Source organism: Cetorhinus maximus, chromosome 1 (assembly GCF_964194155.1).
Source record: "Cetorhinus maximus chromosome 1, sCetMax3.hap1.1, whole genome shotgun sequence".
NCBI classification, from domain to species: domain Eukaryota; kingdom Metazoa; phylum Chordata; class Chondrichthyes; order Lamniformes; family Cetorhinidae; genus Cetorhinus; species Cetorhinus maximus.
In genome coordinates, this window is record NC_135879.1 from 217860733 (window position 1) to 217885753 (window position 25021).

Here is a 25021-nt window from a genome sequence, read left to right on the forward strand (position 1 = left end):
ATTGTAATGTGGGAGAACCTTCATCACACATACTGCAACAGTTGTCCCTCCAATCAGGTTTCTGCCCCGGCCACAGTACCGAAATGGATCTTATAATAGTCACAAATGACATCCTGTGTGATAGTTACTGAGGTAAATTTTCCCTCCTCGTCTTTCTCAACCTGTCTGCAGCCTTTGACACAGTTAACCACACTATCTTCCTCCAACACCCCTCCATTGCCAGCCAGCTGGGTGGGACTGCTCTCACCTGGTTCCATTCTTATCCATCTAATCATAGTTGAAGAATCACTTGCAGCAGCTTCTCTTCCTTAGCCTCCATCTCTTTCTCATTTACATGTTGCCCCATCAGCATCATCCAAAAGCACAGCGTTAGTATTCATGTGACACCACCCAGGTCCACCTCACCACCACTTCTCTCAACTGCTCTATTGTTGCTAAATTATCAGACTGCTTATCCAACATCCAGAACTGGATGAGCAGAAATTTCTTCTAATTGAATATTGGGAAGACTGTAGCCATTGTTCTCAGTTGCCATTGCAAACTCCATTTCCTAGTTACTGATTCCATCTCTCTCCCTGGCATTATCTCAGACTAAACCAGTCTGTTCACGGCCTTGGTGTTATACTTGACCCTGCGCTGAGCTTCTGACCACACATTTGGCCTGTCACTAAAACCCACTTATTTTACTTCCATTACATTGCCCGACTTCAGCTCATCTGCCGCTAAAACCCTCATCCATTGCTTAGTTACCTAGAGGCTGGACTATTCCAACACACCCTTGGCTGGTGTCCTATGTTATACCCTCTTAACCCTCTGACTTAAGGTCATCCAAAACACTGCTGCTCATATCTCAACTCACATCAACTCTCATTCACCTCTCATGCTGTGCTAGCCAACCTTTATTGGCTCTTGGTCAAGCAACATCTTGATTTTAAAATTGTCATCCCCGTTTTCAAATTCCTCCATGACCTTGCCCCTCTCTATCTCTGTAATCTTCCCTTGCCCCACAACCCTTCAAGACATCTGTGCTCATTTAATTCTGAGCATCCCTGATTTGATTTGCTCGATCATTGGTGGTCATGTTTTCAGTTGCTTTGGTCCTAAGCTCTAGCAATCCCTACTTATACCTCTCTACCTCACTTTCTTCTATGAAAACACTCCTTAAAATGTAGCTCTTCGACCAAGCTTTTGGTCACCTGACCCAATATCTCCTCATATGGCTCGGTATCATATTTTGATTTTTAATGCTCTTGTAAAGCACCCTGGGACATATTATGATAAAGGTGCTATACAAATACAAGTTGTTGTTTAAGAAGAAGGCCCACTACCACTTTCTCAAAGGGAACCAAGGCTGTAAGCTGCAGGGCTATGCAGGAAGGTGGGATTAGAATGGAGCACCTGGGTGTCCTCGGGCTGGCATGGACAAGATGGGCTGAATGGCCTCCTTCTGTGCTGTAACTTTTCTATGGTTCTATGGATGTTTAATGTCAGTGTTGCTGGTGATGCCCATATCCCAAGAATGAATAAGAACAAATATTTGGTGATTAAAGTCCCCTTAACAATATGTGTCTTGTTTTTAATATAGTGGGCCAAGCTAAGAACAATCTGATTATTTGGCTTTTGGCAGCAATTAGTCCCACCATACTGATTGTGATTGTAGTTCTGTGCTGCAGCGTCAGAAAAATAAAGAACAGAAGGCAAAATGGTAAGGATTGCAAATTTCACATTTTTTTTTTCCAGAAGTAGATTATATTTAACAAAGTATTTATAGTCTTTTATTGTTTGTTTTAGGAAAGCTATCTAATTTAAGGAGGAGGCATGACTCAATTGTAGTGCAATCTATTTCTCATAACATAATTACATTAGAAGATAAAGAAAGAAAATGATATAAAAGTAATGAATGCAGCAATGAGCCAAATTGAATTCCATCTTCCAGATAAACTAGACCAGTTCAAAGTTTACTCACCTGGATCTGCCTCACTTCAGAGACCCCCTTTTAAAACAATGTCCAGAACAGCAGAATGTTTCCTACAGCCAACATTTTACCTGACCTTGCACTCTTCACCTTCAGTTGATGATCTGGTGATTATCACTTGTGAATGGAGCCTCAGCAACTGGGTTGCCATAAAGTCCATCACCTTGGTGTAAAAACTGCATTTGTAGTCTAAAAGATTGGCCTCATAACAATGCATCAATCCCCAGGTTTACAGCTCCTAAGACTTTCATTAAAGTGATGACTTCAACGTTGGATTTTCTGACAACTGCCTATGACAAATACAGAAATTTTGCATTGTTGGGTTTCTATCTAGGCTTAAAAGCTGTTGTAACCCAGATTCCACTCGCTTTCTATATTCTTATTTATCGATTTATTTTTATTAATCTAAAATGAGTATAAGCTCTTGATCTGGGATATATGTCAGCAGGTATCACTACTGTTGGGCTGCTGATCATGAAGTGTTGAAAGATGTGTCCTGCTTCATGACATTGACATTTACAATAGGGGAAGTTGAAGGATTAACTACAGTCGGGTTTCCTGTGGGATACAGTTAGTTTTGTTTTGCTTCCTGCCTAGATTGGCCATAGAAAGCCACGGAGATTTAAGCTGGGCCCAGAATTGACAGGGTGGAAGAGAAGCAGCTGTCAGACTCCAGAAATCTGACATGCCTTAGGCTGGTTGCCATTAGAGACTGTTGGTTAGGGTCTCCAGAGGGAAAGTGGGGGGTGGGGGGAGGAGGTTGGGATGCAGTGGCATTGACAGTGGGGTTGAATTGAGGACAGGAGACGCTCGAATTTCTTTGGAAGACCACTTCTGCAGCTGTTGCTTGGACAAAGGAGTGTAAAACAATTTCCTTACCTGGAGGGTCACATCGTCTTGGATATTCTCTCCAACGTCCCTGCACAAAACATGTTGAGTTAGATAGAAGCTGATTTTACCACTCCCTAGCCTTTGATCTCTGAGAGCATTTTTAGTTCCTGTCCTTCCCTGCTGTTACCTCAGCTGATCCATGCATTTGAAGCTGGGATATTTCTGATCTGTGAGAGTCAAAACTATTCCTTCACCTACTCTGCAATTAATTTGTAAAAATATCAGACATTGCACCAACTGCTATGATCAAGTGGTAAAACCTTGCCCCTTGCCTGCTCTGATACTAGGAAGCAGGCACTGCAGGGAGGTAAGGATATTGACTGTGGTCACTTCTACATGTATTTTTCCCCACATGCTAAAGAAGGGGTAAGAGCAGCAAAGAACAAGTTTGGGGAGAGATGATACAGGAAGTTGAAGAGGAGCACATGTTGTTAAAATGGGTCCCAAGCCAGATGGTGAGATACAAATCTAGACACAAATCATTTTCATGATGGTCAGTTTATTTACAGAATGCAGTATTACATATACAACAACAAAAATACCTGGAAAAACTCAGCAGGTCTGGCAGCATTTGCGGAGAGGAACACAGTTGACGTTTTGAGTCTGTCTGACTCTTCATCAGAACTAAGGAAATGGAGAAATGAGGTGAAATATGAGCTGGTAGAGGGGGGTGGAACAGGTAGAGCTGGATAGGGGGCCAATGATAGGTGGAGGCAAAGAAGAGATGTCATAGACAAAAGGACAAAGGGGTGTTGACGGTGGTGATATTATCTAAGGAATGTGCTGATGGGGACATTAAGGGTAGCAAGCAGGACAAGCTAGTGGCAGATGGCCCTAGTGGGGGTGGGGTAGGGGAAGGGATCGAAATGGACTAAAAGGTGGAGATAAAACAATAGATTGAAATAAATTTTAAAATAGGTGGGAAAAGAAAGATATATATATTTTTTTTAATTATAAATTATTTGAAAAAGGGGGATCGGAAAGGGGGTGGGGATGGAGGAGAGAGTGCATTAACCTGGGTCTCTGGAGTACCAGTCCAGTGACAATACCACTATTGTCTCTCCATGTCAGCAAGAACAGAGATTTTTTTTTATTATTCATTCATTGGATGTGGGCTTCGCTGGTTGGGCCCATCCCTAGATGCCCTTGAGAAGGTGGTGGTGAGCTGCCTTCTTGAACCGCTGCAGTCCATGTGGTGTAGGTACACCCACAGTGCTGTTAGGAAAGGGGTTCCAGGATTTTGACCCAGCGACAGTGAAGGAACTGCGATATATTTCCAAGTCAGTATGGTGAGTGACTTGGAGGGGAACTTCTAGGTGGTGGTGTTCCCATCTATCTGCTGCCCTTGTCCTTCTAGATGGTAGTGGTCGTGGGTTTGGAAGGTGCTGTCTGAGAAGCCTTGGTGAATTCCTGAAGTGCATCTTGTAGATGGTACACACTGCTACTGCTATCCTACCCCCAATAACCTAGCACCTTCTTGCTAGCAAAAATCTATCCACCTCTGCCTTAAAAATATTCAAAGACTCTTCTTCCACTCCCCTTTCAGGAAGCGTTCCAAAGACTTACGACCCTCTGAGAGAGAAAAAATTGCCTCATCCCTGTATTAAATGGGTGACCCCTTATTTTTAAACAGTGACCCCTAGTTCTAGGTTCTCCCATAAGAGGAAACATCCTTTCCACGTTCACTTGTCAAGACCCCTAGAGATCTTGTATGTTTCAATCAAGTCGCCTTTTACTCTTCTAAACTCAGAGGATTCAAGACTAGCCAGTCCAACCTTTCCTCATAAGATAACCTGCCCATTCCAGCTATTATTCTAGTAAACCTTCTCTGAACTGCTTCCAATGCATTTACATCCTTCCTTAAGTACTGTCCACAGTACACCAGATGTAGTCTCACCAATGCCCTGTATAACGGGAGCACAACCTCCCTACTTTTGTCTTCAATTCCTTGTTCGCAATAAACAATAATGTCCTATTAGCTTTCCTAATTACTTGCTGTACATGCACATTAGCCTTTTGCAATTCATGCTGTAGGACACCCAGATCCCTCTGCATCTCAGAGCTCTGCAATCTCTCACCATTTAATATGCTTTTTTTCATTCTTCCTGCCAAAATGAACAATTCACATTTTCCCACATTATACTGCATTTGCCAGATCTTTACCCACTTACTTAACCTATCCATATCCCTTTATAGCCTCCTTATGTCCACTTTACAACTTACTTTCCTACCTGTTTGTGTGTCATCAGTCCCTTCAAGTAATTTATATAAATTATAAAAAGTTGAGGCCCCAGTACTGATCCATGTGGCATACCACTTGTTACATGCCAACTAGAAAATGACCCATTTATGCCTACTGTTTGTTTCCTTTGAGCTAGCCAATCTTGTGTCCATGCCAATATGTTACCTCATACAGCATGAGCCTTTATTTCTGCAATAACTTTTGATGTGGCACCTTATCAAATGCCTCCTGGAAATCTAAATACAGTACAGCCACTGGTTCCCCTTTATCCATACACATGTTACTTCTTCACAGAATTCTAATAAGTTGGTTAAACATGATTTCCCTCTCACAAAACCATGTTGATTCTGCCTGATTACCTTGAATTTATCTAAGTGACCTTCTATAACATCTTTAATAATAGCTTCTTACATTTTCCCTATGACAGATGTTAAGCTAACTAGCCTGTAGTTTCCTGTTTTCTGTTTCCCTCCCTTTTTGCATAAAGGAGTTGCATTCTCAATCTTCCTCTCCAATGGAACCTTCCCTGAATCTAGAGAATTTTGGAAAATTAAAACCAATGCATCAGCTATCTCACTTGCCACTTCCTTTCAGAGGGAGGCAGTGGCATAATGGTATTGTCACTGGGTTAGTATTCCAGAGACCCAGGGTAATTCTCCGGAGACCCAAGTTCAAATCCCACCATGACAGATGGTGAAATTTAAATTCAGTAAAAATCTGGAATTAAAAGTCTAATGATGACCATGAAACCATTGCCCATTGTTGTCAAAACCCATCTGGTTCACTAATGTCCTTTAGGGAAGGAAAATCTGGCCTACATGTGACTCCAGACCCAAGGGCAATTAGGGGTGGCAGTGATGCTCACATCTAATGAATAAATGAAAAAGAATGAAGTCTGTCAGGACCTGGGGACTTGTCAGCCAACAATTTGCTCAGTATCAGTTCCCCATTGGTTGTAATTTTCTTGAGTTCCTCCGTCCATTCCATTTGCTGATTTGCAGATATTTCTGGGATGTTCCGTGTCCTCTATAATGAAGGCCGATGCAAAATACCTGTTTAATTCATCTGTCATCTCCTCATTTTCTATTATTAATTCCCCAGACTCACGTTCTATAGGTCCAAAGCCCACTTTGTTAACGCTTTTCTTTTTTAAAAATATCTATAGGAACTCTTAATGTCTGTCTTTATATTTCTAGACAGTTTTCTCTCATACTCCAATTTTTTCCTCCTTATTAATCTATTAGTCATTCTTTGCTGTTTTTTATATTCTGTCCAATCTTCTGACTTGCCGTCCATTCTGGCACATTTATATGCTTATTCTTTAAGTTTGATACTGTCTTTAACTTTTTTAGTTAACCACGGATGATGGGTCCTCCCCTTGGAGTTTTTCTTTCTCCTTGGAATGCAACTGTTCTGTGTATTCTGAAATATCCCCTTAAATGTCCACCACTGCATCGCTATTGACCTATCCCTTAACCTTAATTTGCCAGTTCACTTTAGCTAGCTCTGCTTTCATGCCCTCATATTGCATTTATTAAAGTTTAAAATACTAATCCTGTACCCACTCTTCTCTTCCTCAAACTGAATGTGAAATTCAATCATATTATGATCGATACTACTTAGGGGCTCATCGCTTGGTATATTTCATTCAAACTCATGAATAGGCCTGAGGCCTCCCCTTTCAGTCCTGAAAAGTACCCAGTCGACCTCAGATCACCCTGGAAGGGCAAGGTGTCTCACAAATTTGGGCAACAGGTAAAGCTAGCTTTTTCATGTTGTTACTGTGCAGCAGCAAAATGAGTGATATTCTCCACTAACGGGATGCTGCCATCAAGCCAAAAAAATGTTCTGTCTATCACACAAATAAACAATGTGGTGTATGAATTTCAGTGCTGGTGTGATGTCCGGTATGCAGGACGCTTTTTTTTGTTCATTCACGAGATGTGGGCTTTGCTGGCTGGGCCAGCATTTATTACTCATCCCTAGTTGCCCTTGAGAAGGTGGTGGTGAACTGCCTTCCTGAACTGCTGCAGTGTAGGTACACCAAAGTGCTGATAGGAAGGGAGTTCCATGATTTTGACCCAATGACAGTGGAGGAACGGCGATATATTTCCAAGTCAGGACGGTGAGTGACTTGGAAGGGAAGTCCCAGGTGGTCATGTTCCCATCCATCTGCTGCCCTTGTCCTTCTAGATGGTAGTGTTTGTGGGTTTGGAAGGCTCTGCCTTGGTCAATTACTGCAGTGAGCCTTGTAGATGGTATACACTGCTGCTGCTGTACGTTGGTGGTGGAGGGAGTGAATGTTTGTGGATGTGGTGCCAAAGTGACTGCTTTGTCCTGGATGATGTCAAACTTCTTGAGTGTTATGGGAGCTGCACTCACACAGGCAAGTAGGGAGTATTCCATCACACTCCTGACTTGTGTCTTGTAGATGGTGGGCATGCTTTGGGGAATCGTGATTGGCGGATTGTATTAAATAGCATGTCCCTTCATCTGTTTGCAACTTGAAAAGTACTGACTATACCCAACCAGTCCATGCTTGCAAAACTCAAAACATAGTGTCCAACCTTAGATGTGATTCCATGATTGGACAACACCTGCTAAGCAATCCTAATTGACACTGAAAAAAAACCAATTTACAATTATCAGTCAGACTTGCAATGTGGCTCACTTACACATGCTAGAAGCCATATACATACATACACAGAGTCCTGTCCTTTGCAGACAAAAGCAGCATGTCCATATGTTTTGCCTTTTTCAACTAAACAAAAGCTATTCCCTAATCCCTTCTGCAGGGCAATGCCTTGACCAATCAGAGTTGACCTGCCTGGTTTGAATTTGAACAAAGCTTGGCAGTTAACTGTTCCATGCTGTATTCTCCATGGCAATGCCTCCACCAATCAGAGTCCACTTGTCAACCAATCAGCACTCTTTTGTTATGCAGTATAAATTGTTGTTCCTCCGTTACAATTGGAAATTTCTTGTGAGCTATCCTGATGAGTGCAAAATAAAAAGCTTTGATAGCATGTCTTTTATTTCAGCAATAAATCAGACAGTTTTGTCACAGAACAGTAGTGAATTAAATTATCACTATGAACAGTAAATTCAAAATGGATCTGTCTGGAAAATTTGCAACATGTCACCCTACTGTCTCTTCTCTTCTTATTTCATCTTCTCCACAATGGGGTTGGGGTCACCACAATTCTGGTTAATCCCTCTTCTCCATCTCCTCCTGTCAGTCACCCATTCCTCTTCCAATCCCACTATGTTTAAGTCTCTCTCCACCGCATCTTTCCGTTTGGTTTTAAGCCTTCCTCTTCTCCTTCTTCCTGACAGTCCCATCTCCATCGCTCACCTCACCACATTTCCTTTCTCTGTGCAGAACAGATGACAATACCATTTCAATCTGTTCTCAGCTATTTCCTTTGCACTAGCTTGTCACTGCCGTCTGTTCCCAGAATTATTCTTTCTCCTCTGGTCCACACTCACTCTGTAATGCATTACAACTAACCATGTTCCCCATTTTGCCCCTGGTTTCTAGCTTTATTTTTATGATTCTGTCACTGATCCTGTCCACTGCCAGCATCTTGTCCTTCATTTACACACTTAGTACTATTCAAACACCATTTTTTCTCCTATCATATCCATGGTAGTAAAGTTAATATCTGCTTCTCTTGCTTTGCTGCCCTTCCACTTTGTTTGCTGGAGACCCATGATGTGTATCCTTTTCTCACCATCATTTCACTGCTTCTCCCTGTCAGGCTACTGATATTTAGACTTGTTATTTTTGAGTTTGGTCATCCTTTCATTTCTCCTTCAAGCTTTCTTCTTTAGCCATCCTTGTTCATTGGGTGGTAACTCTTGCTCATTCCTCAGAGGGTTCAGGCTGGGATCCTGCACATCGTTTGCAGGTGCCAATTCCATTCACATTAACCATCATGTGGATTTAGCAGGTGGTCTTCCAGCTAGATGTCCTTCCTGCCACTAACCCTCCATATTTATCCAGGCTGGGGACCCGCACCAATACACGCTGACATGCCTGCAGTCGTCCCAGGGTTATAGATCACCCTACTGCTGTCGTTGACAAAACGCACTTGAGCTACACAACTGTAATGTTAGAGATAAAAACAGAAAATGCTGTAAATACTCAGCAGCTCTGGCAGCATCTGTGGAGAGAGAAATAGAGTTTAACTTTTCAAGTCTGTGACCTATCATCAAATCATTCATCGTTTGGTAACGAAGAGGACAGTTTGCTGGGTCTGTACACAACCACCTGGCTTTCAAGCACCCTCTTGAGCCAAGGTGACCCAGTGGACCTAGGCATAGACCCAGGAACATCTAACAGGAAAATCTAATAGAACTATATGTAGCAAAGTACTGGTATCCAAAACTTTTATCCATAGAACCTGGCTGAACTCAAGCCCAGGATAAAGCCAGTTTTTCCTGATGCTGCAGAGGTTCAATGTCTTTTATTCATTCACAGCTTGTCAGCGTTGTTAGCATAGCCCTGAAAGTTGGTATTTATTGCCAAGCACTAGATGCCGAGAGAAGATGGTGGTTGTCTGCCTTCTTAGCAGTTTTGTATAACTAAGTTATACAATTACGTAGCTTGTTAGGCCACTTCAGACAACAGTTAAGATTCAAGTTCCATACAGGACATGAGTCCCTCAAAGCCTGTTTAATGACAAGCTTCATGGATACTCTTATTAATATCAGCTCTTTATTTGCAAATTTGTTGAATTGGATTCAAATTCTCAAAATGCCAGGGTAGGATTTGAACTTAAATTGTGTGGATTATAAATCTAGGGCTCTGGATTAATAGTGCAGTAACAGAACGACTACCCATGTAATGCGTTAGGCAATTACAATCCAATTCCTGATTTGTGTAGCTTGCAGCGCAAAACTTGGCCATATTGGTAATCCCAGTCAAAGATACCATAGCAGCTTGTGTGGGATACAAAATTGTTACACTTATGAAGTAACATTCCTGTTTTATTCTTGTATGGTTCGAGTTAAGCTTGAAAAACTGATGGTTGAAAGTTCTGGGGACAGGGTGGCACCTTGGCAGCCTCTTAAACACGCAATTTTCAGGTGGGCCTGCCCCTGTCTGAAACAGGTGTGGGAGGCTCATTAGATGTGCAAATTCACAGTTTGTCAAAAACGTTATATATACTGAGAAATCCAGGCCAAAGATTTTCTAAAGCACCACTAATGGAACATATTTGAGGCACTTTATTCTGTTTGTATTATTTTCGGTTGAAGATGAACATCACAATACCTTATCAATTGACTGGAGCCTGATATTTATTAATACTAGTGTCATTTGATATTTCCTGTGCAGCCAATTCTGTGTATGAAAACTCTTCTGTAATAAGGAAAGATGCTGTTAAACAGAAGATAGAGAAAAGGTGAATATTTTTTTGCTATGCATTGAAGAAAAGAGTCCAGTCAGCATGGCTGATTCTGTGGCTAATGCTCTGTCGAACGGTTGCTGTCAGTTTGTATGAATTCATTTTTTTTTTGAAGCTGGGACAAAAATAAACTTTCCCTCCTCATCCTTCTCAGCCTTTGACATGGCTGACCGCACCATCCTCCTCCAACGCCTCGCCAGTGTCATCCAGCTGGGCGGGACTGCTCTCATGTGGTTCCATTCTTATCTATCTAATCATAGCCAGAAAATCATTTGCAATGGCTTCTCTTCCTGCTCCAGCACCAATATCTCTGGTATCCCCCAAGGATCTGTCCTTCGCCTTCTCCTATTTCTCACCTACATGCTGCCCTTCAGTGACATTATCCAAAGGCACAGTGTTAGTTTTCACATGTACGCTGATGACACTCAATTCTACTTTGCCACCACCTCTCTTAACTCCTCCGCTTTTGCTAAATTATCAGACTGCTTATTCGACATCCAGTGCTGGATGAGCAGAAATTTATTCCAATTAAATATTGGGAAAACTGAAGCCATTGTTTTTGGTCCCCACTCCAACTACATTCCCTAACTACAAGACTCCATCTGTTCACAACCTTGGTGTCACATTTGATCCCCAGTTGAGTTTCTGACCTCATATTCATGCTATAACTAACACTGCCTCTTTCTATCTCCATAACATCGCTCGACTTTGCCTATCTCAGCTCATCAGCTGCAGAAACCCTCATTCATGCCTTTGTTACCTCCACACTCAACTATTCCAATGAGCTCCTAAGTGGTCTCCTGTATTCTACTCTCCGTAAACTTGATATCATCCGAAATTCTGCTGCCCATTTCTTAACTCACAGCAAGCCCTGTTCTTCTATCACCCTTGTTCTTGCTGAACTAAATTAGCTCCCAGCCATGCAAGCAACATCTTGATTGTAAAATTTTCTTCCTTGTTTTCAAATCTCTGCATGGCCTCACCCTTCCCTATCCCTGTAACCTCCTTCAGCCCCACAACTCTCTGAAATATCTATGTTTATCTAATCCTGATCTCTTGATCACCCCCAATTTTAATCACTCCACCATTAGTTGCTTCCAGTTGCCGAGACCCCCTGCCTCCCTCCCTACACCTCTCTGCCTCTCTATCCTCCATTAATACCCTCCTTAAAACCGCTCTCCTTGACCAAGTTTTTGGTAATATGCCGTTCCTCCACTGTCACTGGGTCAAAATCCAGGAACTCCCTTCCTACCAGCACTGTGGGTGTAGCTATGCCATATGGACCACAGTGGTCCAAGAACATAGCTCACCACCACATTCTCAAGGGCAACTAGGGATGGGCAATAAATGCTGGCCTAGCCAGTGACACCCCACACCCTGTAAATGAAAACAAAAAAATACAGATTATAGTGAATCCAGGAGAGATTAAATCTGATTTTGTTGACATGGGCAAGTGAATTTGCTATGTTGGCGACAAACACCATACATTAAGAGCATTGTGCTCCCTGAAAAATTCCCTTGTGCTCCATGGAAAATCTATACCAGAATTTACTGGAAAAATAATTAGAATATGATGGCACAGCAAAGCTGTGCAGTCAAGGATTAGCCAAGAATTAATGTTGCTTTTTCATTTTTGCGTGAACATACAAACATATGAATTAAGACCAGGAGAAGGCTACTCAGCCCTTCGAGCCTACTGTGCCATTAAATGAGATCATGGCTGATGTGATTGTAACCTCAACTCCACATTTCCACCTACCCCCGATAACCTTTCACCCCCTTGCCTATCAATAAACTAGCTACCTCTGCTTTAGAAATATTAAAACTCTCTGCTTTCACCACCTTTTGAGGAAGAGAGTTCCAAAGTCTCACAACCCTCTGAGAAAAAAAAATTCTTCATCTCTGTCCTAAAATTTGAAACAATGGTCCTTAGTTCAAGTTTCTCCTACAAGAGGAAACATCCTCTCCACAACCACCCTTTAAAGATCCCTCAGGACCTTAAAAGTTTCAATAAATTCACTTCTTACTCTTTTTTAAAAAAACCCCATGGATACAAGCCTAGTCTGTCCAACCTTTTCTCATAAGACAACACCAGCATTAGTCTAGTAAACCTTCCCTGAACTGCTTCTACTGCATTTACATCCTTTCTTACATAAGGAAACTAACACTGTACACAGTACTCCAAGGGCAGGATTTTGAGTTCGGCCTGCGGGCACAGTCGGCGTACTTGGGAGCGGCTGGGAAACGGGCCGCCGCCCACAATCAACACCCCAACCACGATTTCACTTTAAATTAACGGCCAGCCAGTGTGAAAGACGCACTGACAGCTCCTTGAAGGCAGAGCGCTGTCTCAGGGAGCTGAAGAATTCAAAGGCCATAAATAAAGATTTTCAAATGCCGAAGAAAATGTCCTGCATCAGGATCAGTCACCTTAACATATGGCTGATGTAAATTCTGCCCAAACATTTTAATTTTTTATTTAATTAACATCGGAAACCTCATCCTGCCTTGGATGAGATTTCCTCAAAAAGGCAAAGGCCTGACTGATTCGCCTGCCCGCCAGCCGTAATGTTGGATGGTCAATGAAAAATCACTGTTGACATTAATGGCCTTAATAGGCCTCTTAATTGTCGGTGGGCGTGCTGCCGAATTTCATGCATGCCCGCCAACTGAAATATCACGCGAGTGGGCAATGACGTCAGGACGCTCGCTGACATCATCACGCACTACTTCACACTCGAGCAGGTCGGGCACGCGCCCACTGAGCGAAAAATTCTGCCCCAAATTTGGTCTCACCAATGCCTTGTTTAACTGAAGCATAACCTCCCTACTTTTGTATTCAATTCCTCTTGCAATAAATGAAAACATTCTATTAGCTTTCCTAATTATTTGCTGTACCCCCTTACTAGCCATTTGCAAATCATACACTAGGACACCTAGATCCCTCCGCATCTCAGAGTTCTGCAATCTCACCATTTAGATAATATGCTTCTTTTTTATTTTTCTTGCCAAAATGGACAATTTCAAACGTTCCCACATTCTACTCCATTTGCCAGGTCTTCTCCCACTCAATTAACCAACCTATATCCCTTTGTAGCCTCCTTATGTCCTCTTTACAACTTACTTTCCCACCTATCTTTATGTCATCTGCAAATTTAGCAACCAACCCTTCGGTCACTTCATCCAAGTCATTTATATAAATTGTAAAAGGTTGGGGCCCCAGCACTGATGCTTGTGGCACACCAATCGCCACATCCTGCCAACACATATGCCTACCATCTGCTTCCTGTTAGCTAACCAATCTTCTATCCATGCCTTTGATGTGGCACTTTTGATGAAGGCAAATGCCTTCTGGAAATTTAAATACAGCACATCCGCCTGTCCTCCTTTATCCATGGCATAAGTTACTTTGTTAAAGAATTCCAATAAATTGATTATACATGATTTCCCTTGCACAAAAACAAGTTGACTCTGCCTGATTCCAAGTGCCCTGCTATAATGTCATTAATAATAGCTTCTAATATTTTCCCTATGACAATGTTTAGCTAACTGGCCTTAGTTTCCTGCTTTCTGTCTCCTTCCCTTTTTGAATAGAGGAGTTACATTCACTATTTTCCAATCTAATGGAATCTACGGAATTTTGGAAAATTAAAACCAATGCATCAATTATCTCACTAGCCACTTCTTTTAAGACCCCAGGATGAAATCCATCAGGACTAGGGGACTTGTCAGCCTGCAGCCCCAACAATTTGCTCAGTATCACTTCTCCGGTGATTGTAATTTTTCCGAGTTCCTCCCTCCTTTCCATTTCCTGATTTATAACTATTTCTGGTATGTTATTTGTATCCTCTAAAGTGAAGACTGATGAAAAATGCTTGTTCAATTCATATGCTTATTTTCCATCATTCATTCCCCAGACTCACTTTCAATAGGACCAATGCTCAATTTGTTAACTCTTGCCTTTTTTAAATATCTATAAAACCTCTTACTCTCTGTCTTTATATTTCTAGCTAGCTTTGTCTCATGCTCTAATTTTCCCCCCTTGTTAAACTTTCAGTCATTCTTTGCTGTTTTTCATATTCTGTCCAATCTTCTGCCCTGCCACCCATCTTTTACAATTATATGCTTTTTCTTTAAGCTTGATACTATCTTTAATTTTTTTGTTAACCACGGATGATGGGTCCTCTCCTTGGAATTTTTCTTTCTTGTTGGAATGTATCTATTCTATGTATTCTGAAATATCCCCTTAAATGTCCACCAGTGCATCTCTATTGACCTATCCCTTAACCTAATTTGCCAGTTCATTTTTGCTAGCTATGCTTTCATGCCCGCATAATTGCCCTTATTTAAGTTTAAAATACTAGTCTTGGACCCACTCTTCTTTCCCTCAAAGTGAATGAAAAATTCAATCATATTATGACTTCTGCTACTCAGGAGCACTTTCACCATGCGGTCATTAATTAATCTTATCTCAATGCACAATACTTGGTATAATATAGCCTGCTCTCTGGTTGATAGCAGAATGTGCTAATCTAAGAAACTATCCCGATAACATTCTATGAATTTCCCATCTAGGCTACCTTTGCCCATCTGATTTTCCCAGTCTATATGTGGATTAAAGTCACCCATGATTATTGCTGTAACTTTTTGACAAACTCCTATTATTTCTCCCTTTATACCCTGTCCTACTGTATGTTTACTGTTAGGGGGCCTGTACACCACTCCCACAAGTGAATTCTTGCCTTCATAATTTCTGATCTCTACCTGAACCATTTCTACATCCTGATTTCCTGAACTTAGGTCATCCCTCTCTAATGTGCTAATACCATCATTAATTAACAGACCCACTCCTCCACTTTTCCTAGCTTCCTTTCCTTCCTAAATGTCATATACCCATCAATATTCAAGTCGCACTCTATGTCATCCTGCAGCCATGTCTCTGTAATGGCTCTCAGATCATACTTATTTATTTCTATTTGTGTTCTTAGTCCATCTGTTTTGTTTTGAATGCTATGCGCATTCAGATACAGAGCCTTTAGTTTTGTCCTTTTATTATTTTTGTAACCTCTAGCCTTATCTGCTGACTTACTCTTAGATTTTGTACTCCCTGTGCTCTCTGTCTCTTCCTATTACAATCTGTTCATCATTTCCCACATTAATACCTTTCTCTCTTGTCTTTTCTCTACTCTTTGATTTACCACATCTTCCCAAATTTGGTCCCTTACTCCCACTATTTAGTTTTAAATGTTCCCTACTTCCCTAGTTATGCGGCTTGTTAGAACACTGGTCCCAGCACAGTTCGGGTGTAGACCATCCCAACGGTACAGATCCCACTTTTCCCATTATTGGTGCCAGTGGCCCACGAACTTCTCCCATACCAGCCCTTGAGCCACGTATTCATCTCTCTAATTTTATGTATCCTATGCCAATTTGCACATGGCTCAGGTAAGATTATTACCTTTGAAATTATGCTTTATAATTTAGCACCTAGCTCCTCGTACTCTCCATGCAGAACGTCATTCTCAGTTCTATCTGTGCTGCTGGTACCTATATGGATCATGACAACTGGATTCTCCTCCTCCCACTCCTCTCCAGCCCTGAGCAGATGTCCTGAACCCTGGCACTGGGCAGGCAACACAGCCATCTGGACTAAAAGCAAAAAACTGCGGATGCGGATGCTGGAAATCCAAAACAAAAATAAAAATACCTGGGAAAACTCAGCAGGTCTGACAGCATCTGCGGAGAGGAACACAGTTAACATTTCGAGTCCGTATGACTCTTCAACAGAACTCTATCCTCCATCCCCACCCCCTTTCCGTTTCTTCCCCCTCCTTTTTGTTTTTATCAATAATTTATATAGATTTTTCTTTTCCCACCTATTTCCATTATTTTTAAATGTATTTCCACCCATTGTTTATCTCTACCTTTTAGCCTTTTCAGTATTCCTTCACCCCGCCCCCACTAGAGCTATCTGTACCTTGTTTGTCCTGCTTTCTACTCTTAATTAGCACATTCCTTTAGATAATATCACCACCTTCAACACCTCTTTGTCCTTTTGTCTGTGACATCTTTTGGTTATCTCCACCTATTACTGGCTTCTTGTCCCAACAACCACCCCCACCCCCCCTTAAACCAGCTTATATTTCACCCCTTTCCTAGTTTTACTTAGTTCTGTTGAAGGGTCATGAGGACTCGAAACGTCAAATGTGCTCTTCTCCGCCGATGCTGCCAGACCTGCTGAGTTTTTCCAGGTATTTCTGTTTCTGTTTTTGTTTTGGATTTCCAGCATCCGCAGTTCTTTGCTTTTATCCCTCATTATACTGTCCGCTACTATCACTACATTCGCTTTTGCTCCTCACACTTGACTGGCTTCCTGTGCCACAGTGCCATGATCAGTCAGCTCATTCACCCTGCAGCCCCACTCTCATCCAAAAAATGCTGAGAAAACTTTAAACCTGTTGGACAATTACAAGGGCTGAGACTCCTGTACTCCTGCCCTCTGGGTCCCTTGCCTGCTTCACTCGCAGTCCCACCTCCCTGACCACTGACCAAATCAGAAGACCCTATCCTAAGTGGAGTGACTGCCTCCTGGTACAAAGCATTCAGGTGACTTTCCTTTCCCTGATATGTCGCAGTGTCTGCAGCTCAAGCCTCCAGCTAAATGACTCTGAACCAAACCTCTTCAAGCTGCAAACACATACTACAGACATGTTTGCCCTGGCTGACACTGGCATCCAGGAGCTCCCACATGCTGCAGCTTTGACACATCACCTGTTCTGCCATCCTTAATGTGTTTTAATTAATTACTTAATTCTTTTATTCACTTATTTATTTTCCTTTTAATATATTTTATTAGCCTTATCACCAGTTCCTGTACTATTTTAAACCTTAGGATTAGAACAGACCTTAACCACTTAACAGATATTCACCAAACAGCTAGCTCCTTTCCCTGTAGTAGAGTAAGAACCAATCCCCACAGGGTGAAAAAGGTAGAAAAAGCGAAAGGAAAGGAACACCTCCTTCCCCTCCTCACCTGACTGCCCCACTCAACAAACTCCCAGGTATACACTCAGTTCTAAAACTGCCCTCTTTTGCCTTAGATGCATTAAGGAACCCTAAATTTGTAATAAACTGAGCTGGAGCTAGAGAAACCAGATTCAACCAGTTAGCTGATTAACTACTCAGCTCTCTGAGCACAGTGTGTTTACACTGCCTAAGGCTGAAAGAAAGAAAGAACCTTAGTCTACTTACTACATTCCAGTTACACCTAATTACAGACTAGACTAGATTTGTCAAGAACAAGTTTAACATCTTAAACTATGCCCCCCCCAGCAACTCACCAAACTCCCAGGTATGCACTCAGTTCCAAAGCTGTACTCATTTTCCCATGAATTTCAACTGAATTTGTTCATTTATTTGTTTAAACCCAACACCAAATTACTGACAGACATGGTGGGAGAATGTTACAATTCACTCAGGGAGTCTGAATTGCTGTGGCAACTTGCACTTTTACATGTCTGTTGTGCCTGGAGCTATGGATAGTGAAAGAGAACAAAGATATTGGGCTGGATTTTCATTCTCGTTGTGGGAAGCGAGAGTTAAGAAAATTCCTGGCTCATCCCACCCACCTTGAGAGAAAGTGCCCACAAGGATAGGATTTTCATTGTTAGGGGGTGGGTGCAGGCTGCGGTCAAGCTGGCCGAACCAGGAAAAAGTCTGGAGACATCTGAAGGAGTGTAGGTTCTTGCCAGTTCAATGATTTCCAACTGATAGCAGAATGGGGGGAGACTTTAACACTGCACCCTAGGGAGTAGCATAGACTCACTGACAGTAACTTGGATTTCTGTTTTATTCTGCACATGTGTAGACTCCTGAAGTTGCTGTCAGTTTCAGTGGAGTAATGACGGCGAACGCTGACAGCTTCACCATCTTGACACAGTGCTAAATTCAACTCAGTGACTCAAATTCAGCAAACTCTGCCTCAAAGTTGATTTTATTGGGCTGGTGGATGGGGGCGGGAGGAGAGTGCTGGTGGGGAGGGTGTGACCTACAGCAGTGAAGTGTGTAATTGTTTCAGGGAGGGAAACCATGAAGCAGTACACCTGGAGTACTGCGAGTAGTTCTGGACACTATATCTTAGGAAGAATATATTGGCCTTGGAGGGAGTGCAGTGAAGATTTAGTACAATGATATCTGGACACTAAGGATTAAACTACAAACTAGGGTTGTATTCTCTTGAATTTAGAGGGTTAAAAAATGATCTAATTAAAGATTTGAAGATATTAAAAGGATCAGACAGGATAGATAGATTGGGAGAAATTATTTCTGCCAGTTATGGAATCTAGGACTGGGGCATAGTCTAAAAGATGGAGACTAATCTTTCAGGAACAAAAACAAAAATTGCTGGAAAAACTCAGCAGGTCTGACAGCATCTGTGGAGAGGAAGACAGAGTTAATGTTTCAAGTCCGTATGACACTTCATCAGGACTAAAGAGAAATAGAAATGTGATGAAATAATTAAGGGGGGTGGGACAGGTGGAGCTGGATAGAGGGCCAGTGAAAGGTGGAGGCAAAGGAGAGATAGCCAAAGATGTCATAAACAAAAGGCCAAAGGGGCGTTAACGGTGGTGATATTAGCTGAAGGATGTGCTAATGGTGACATTAAGAGTAGAAAGCTGGATAAGTAAGTGGCAGGTGGCCCGAGTTGGGGCGGGGTGGGGGGAAGGGATCGAAATAGGCTAAAAGGTGAAGATAAAACCATGAATGGAAATAAATTTTAAAATAATAATAGAAATAGGTGGGAAAAGAAAAATATATAATAATTAGAAAAAAGGGGATCAAAAAGGGGAGTGAGGATGGAGGACAGAGTTCATGATCTGAAGTTGTTGAACTCAATATTCAGTCCGGAAGGCTGTAAAGTGCCTAGTCGGAAGATGAGGTGCTGTTCCTCCAGGTTGCGTTGAGCTTCACTGGAACAATGCAGCAGGCCAAGGGTGGACATGTGGGCATGAGAGCAGGGTGGGGTGTTAAAATGGCAAGCGACAGGGAGGTCTGGGTTATGCTTGCGGACAGACCGAAGGTATTTCAGGAACAGGCTAAATGGGCCGAAAGCCCCTTTCTGATTCCACGGCTTGTGTTGTTGTAATATTGTTGAGAAGCAGCAGAGGTAAATAGCAGATAAATTTAGTGACAACAGATAGCTGCTTGAATGTTTTTGTATCACTGCTTATATTCAGTTAAAATGTGTTGATTAGTCCATTTATTAAATTTCTGTTATGTAATGTCTGTTGCAGCTCTCGACTTTACATAAATAGTGCAGAACTCAGCCTTTCTCATCAGAATATTGTGAAATCAGGTAAGAATGTCATGTGCTCACTCAAATATTTGTCTTCCACAAAGTTTGGGCATCATTTTAGGATTTAGCACTCCCAGCACAAAACTTCATTTGATGGGAGAATGTAGTAGTGACGACCGGAGCACCTGACTAATCATTGGTGAATCATGTGGGTGTATTGAACTCCATGTCAGAATAACTCATATTTGTTCTTGTCCACTTACCTCTGAACTGGATGTGTTAAATTGTAACATTTATCTCTTCATTTGATAAAATCCTTATAAAAATAAAATTAGAACATGATTAGATGTGATACACACAGGTGCGTAATGTCAACCTGCCTGCCGCAGATGCATCTGTCCATGACAAAATTGATAGGAGTGATCACCACACCGTCCTTGTGGAGACAAAGTCCCATTACAGCCTTGGTTCAAACACGGACAAAAGAGCTGAACTCCCGAAATGAGGTGAGAGTGACTGCCCTTGACATCGAGGCCACATTTCACCTAGCAAAACTGGAGTCAATGGGAATCAAGGGGAAAACTCTCCACTGGTTGGAGTCATAGCTAGCACAAAGGAAGATGGCTGTGGTGGTTGGAGGTCAATCATCTCAGCTCCAGGACATCACTACAGGAGTTCCTCAGGGTAGTGTCCTAGGCCCAACCATCTTCAGCTGCTTCATCAATGACCTTCCTTCCATCATAAGGTCAGAAGTGGGGATGTTCACTGATGCTTGCGCTATGTTCAGCACCATTCTTGACTTCTCAGATTCTGAAGCAGTCCATGTCCAAATTCTGCAAGACCCAGGCAATACCCATGTTTGGACTGACACGTGACAAATAACATTCATGCTACACAAGTGTCAGGCAATGACCATCTCCAACGAGAGAGAATATAACCATCGCTCCTTGATATTCAATGGCATTACCATCACTGAATGCCCCGCTATCAACATCCTGGGGGTTACCATTGACCAGCAACTGAACTAGACTAGCCATATGAATACTGTGGCTACAAGAGCAGGTCAGAGTCTCGGAATCCTGTGGTGAGTAACTCACCTCCTCACTCCCCAAAACCTGTCCACCATCTACAAGGCAATGTCAGGAGTGTGATGGAATACTCTCCACTTGCCTGGTTGAGTGCAGCTCCAACAGCACTCAAGAAGCTTGACATCATCCAAGACAAAGCAGCCGGCTTGATTGGCACCCCTTTGACAAACATTCACTCCCTCCACCACCGATGAACAGTGGCAGCAGTATGTACCATCTACAAGATACAATGCAGAAACTCACCAAGGTTCCTTCCAAACCCCTGACTGCTACCATCTAGAAGGACAAGGGCAGCAGATAGATGGGAACACCACCACCTGGAAGTTCCCTCCAAGCCACTCACCATCTTTGGAAATATATCACTGTTCCTTCACTGTCACTGGGTCAATATCCTAGAATTCCCTCCCTAACAGCACTGTGGGTATACCTACACCACAGGGATTGTAGCAGTTCAAGAAAGCAGCTCACCATCACCTTCTTCAAGGGCTGTTAGGGATGGGTAATAAATGCTGGCCTAGCCAGCAACGCCCACATCCTGTAAATTAATTAAAGAAAGTAAATTTTGCCAGAATCTGGGTATATTCCACCCTATTTGCTGAAGTTTGTCATTTTCTGCGAGACCCAAAGGTGATCTTTCCATTCCCTCCACCAATGTAATCGTCTGGTACAATTCCTCCAAGTATTTCTGCATTCTTAGTGACTACTAATATAATGTGTGTGTATTATTTATAGTTGTACAGTTGCCTTCAGCGGTAAATTGTTCTGCTTAAAATAGGCTATGTCGATTATGCTCCCTCTCCTCACTCTCCACATTGGCTAGGTACTTACAAAACCAATTGAGGAAGGTAGCTTAAGGTGCCAGATGAGCTTGAAAATCATCTTCTAATCGATGGCCTATACATTAGGTGCTATTGATCTACCTTTGATGCAAATAGAATTATTTTATTTTTGCCTTTTTGCTTTCTAGCTAACATCTACAAATTGCGTACACAACAGAAGAAACATCAATCAACGAACAAGGTGATAGAAGAGAACTCCCCGTCTGAAATATATCAGAATACATAAATATTTCAAAATGCGCAGGGTTTAAATAACTGTAATTTACAGATGTTGTTCAATCATGTGTGTTGTGTATTTTCCAGTCCAATTAAATAGCACTTGGAAGTAGAATGGATAAAGCTGCGAGAGGGGCCAACCCCACAGATACCAACAAGGTTAAATAAAATCAAGACAGATCAACCAAATCAACTAGTGGGAGTTGATGAGACCGAGCTTGGGCTTTGGTGCAGTATAGGCCTTGAAATTTTGAAAGAGTTCATTCTATCACTGAAAGCACAGCAGGGTGGGACTTCAACTTACCTGTTTGCCTTCAACCTGACCCCACCCATAAGGGTGGGCACCCATGCCAGATACAGGACCAGCAAGATGTTAGAGCAAGCAGGGGTTCTGGTAGGGCAGAGGGTTTGGGGACTGCAGGCTGGTTTGACCCAAGAGCTGTCATGGAAAAAATCCGTTTGATCTTTTCTCCCTTGTACAGCTTCATGCAGGCAGACTTGCAGGAAGCTGTGGCATAGTGGTATTTTCATTGGATTGGCATTCCAGAGACCCGGGGTAATGGTCCAGGAACCTGGGGGAGAATTTTCTTCCCATCGGGCGGGGGTTGGGCGGGAGCAGGCGCAGGCGCAGGCGTGTGCACAGCTGATCGCCGCCCGCGATCAGCTGGGCACCACCATTTTATGTGGGCCGGCCAATTAAGGCCTGCCGGGTGTGATGCACGCCCGGAAAGGCTGAGTACTCCATGTGCGGGGGGTGGATGGGGGTGTTGCCTGAGTTGGGGCCTGCGCTCTTTCAAGCATGCGCACGCAAGAGCACAGAAATCTCCCTGAGGCACAGAGCTGCCTCAAGGAGATTAGTTTAAGTTCAGAAAAACGTAATAAAGGAAAAAAAAAATTTAAGACATGTCCCCGCATGTGAAACTGTCACATGAGCTGGGACATGTCTATTAATTTTATTAAAAGCTTTTACAGGACTTTAAAGACCTTCATGAAACCTCATGTTTTTTATAATTAATTTAAAGTTATTCTTAGTTTTATGTTCATACACAAAACATAAATAAAATGTTCTTCACATCCTGATGAAAATATCAAAGCCATTTCAATAAGATATTTGGTTTTTTGTAGCTTGCTAATCTTTTTAATTGTTCAAAAGTTAAAATACACAAATTAGGAGTCCGTATTGGAATCTCAGATATCATATGGAAGACGTTTCTCATTTGCATTCAGTGTTTGTTCATGAAACCATTGATTGATGAGTACCTTTCTGATGATGGATATCATACAAGTATCACAACAATTGTACAAGTTATTACTTTGAGCCCGAGAGCACAAATTTCTGCAGCATGTGAGCCTAATTTTGGGTGGATCTGGGAGTATGAAATGTGACAATTCTACTGGTTACATGGGTCCCTCTGCTACTTCCTGGATTTTCCAGGATATAATGCAGACTTTGGATACATATTTGGGTTGCCATAGTCAAATGACAAGAATATGTCAGCCATTCTGTCATTGGCAGAGTGATGCCGGGCTTCAGGAAAACTGAGATACTGGTGCATTGTATTTCTGAGGCAGTGGGTCACTTGTATTGGCTGAGGATCTATAGCCTGTTTCTAATGCAACTGATTGTATTTGGGTAGAAAGGTACTTGCCAAATGATATAACTTGTTTTTGGTATCTCAAATTCTGATGTGGCAGAGATACCTTCTCCGGTTCAGTGAACTCAGTTACTGTCAGAGAACTCCCTCAGGGGAGGTGGTGGCAGAGTGATATTATCACTGGATTGGTAATGCAGAAACTCAGGGTAATGCTCTGGGGACCTGGGTTTGAAACGCATCACAGCAGATGGTGGAATTTGAATTCAATAAATATCTGGAATTAAAAGTCTAATGATGACTGTGAAACAATTGTCATAAAAACCCATCTGATTCACTAATGCCCTTTGGGGAAGGAAATCTGCTGTCCTTGCCTGGTCTGGCCTACATGTGACTCCAAACCCACAGCAATGTGGTTGACTCTTAAAAATGCCCTCTGAACAAGGGCAATTAGGGATGGGCAATGAATGCTGGCCTAGCCAGTGACACCCACATCCCATGAATAAAAAATACTTACTTTTATGGGAGATGACATGTGCTGGCATGCTAGCATTTGTTTATTAGGTTAACTGAGGCCGAGTTGTATCATTAGCATCCCTTTGTAATTTGAACTAGATATTTGTGTTTTCACATTAAAGCTCTTCAGTCTCTCTGAATGAAGGCCAAATAAACATTTGGTGATACAAAGCCTGCACAAATCAATAAATTATTTTATCTCGCAGTAAATCATGTTCAGAGCTGATCCCTGAACAAGAAGGTAGAAAATACAGAACAGCAGTTGTAACTGAATTTGCTTAATTTGAGCAGTACAATTTCTTTCTGTTTGATACAAAAAATGAATGAGTCTCTACCCCACATCAGTGATTACTTGACTTAAACAAGATAAACTCTAATCATTCCTACAGTTCTATGACCTCTTAGTCTGGGAGAGAAGTCTCACAATTTTCTTTCTAAAAACTGGACTCCCCTTACTTAGCTCCTGTTCAAAAAGTGTTGGAAGCAGCAAACATTCAACCATGAAGTTTGATGGCCAAAGGTGAGAAGGGCAGTTCATGCTGTTCATGAGAATTGTAGTTGAGCATGGGTCATAGAAACATAGAAACATACAAAATAGAAGCAGGAGTAGGTTATTCAGCCATTCGAGCCTGCTCCGCAATTCAATATAATCATGGCTGATCCTCTATCTCAATACCGTACTCCTGCGCTCTCCCCATACCTCTTAACGCCCTTATAGTCCAGAAATCTATTTCCTTCTTAAATATATTCAGTGACTTGGCCTCCACAGCCTTCTGTGGTAGAGAATTCCAGATGAGTGAAGAAGTTTCTCCTCATCTCATTCCTAAATGGTCTACCCCGTATCCTGAGATTGTGACCCCTTGTTCTCGAACCCACAGCCAGAGGAAACACCAGCCTTGCATCCAGTCTGTCCATCCCTGTCAGAATTCTATATGTTTCAACGAGATCGCCTCTCA

At 42.2% G+C, this 25021-nt stretch overlaps 1 protein-coding gene and 1 long non-coding RNA gene across 2 annotated transcripts in view; one reads left to right on the top strand and one right to left on the bottom strand.

Annotated features, from left to right (window-relative positions):
• Window positions 1–22944, top strand: part of LOC144691740 (uncharacterized) — a 38825-nt gene extending 15881 nt beyond the window's left edge. Inside the window, exons 3-6 of the mRNA XM_078560195.1 lie at window positions 1586–1705; window positions 10450–10516; window positions 19813–19874; window positions 21870–22944. Coding sequence (XP_078416321.1) covers window positions 1586–1705; window positions 10450–10516; window positions 19813–19874; window positions 21870–21967 — 347 coding nt within the window. The 3' untranslated portion in view covers window positions 21968–22944. The remainder of the gene's footprint in view (window positions 1–1585; window positions 1706–10449; window positions 10517–19812; window positions 19875–21869) is intronic.
• The window catches only part of LOC144691794 (uncharacterized), a 62035-nt gene that overhangs the window by 35695 nt on the left and 1319 nt on the right, over window positions 1–25021 (bottom strand). The window contains exon 2 of the long non-coding RNA XR_013579223.1: window positions 2855–2894. This is a non-coding gene — a long non-coding RNA (uncharacterized LOC144691794). The remainder of the gene's footprint in view (window positions 1–2854; window positions 2895–25021) is intronic.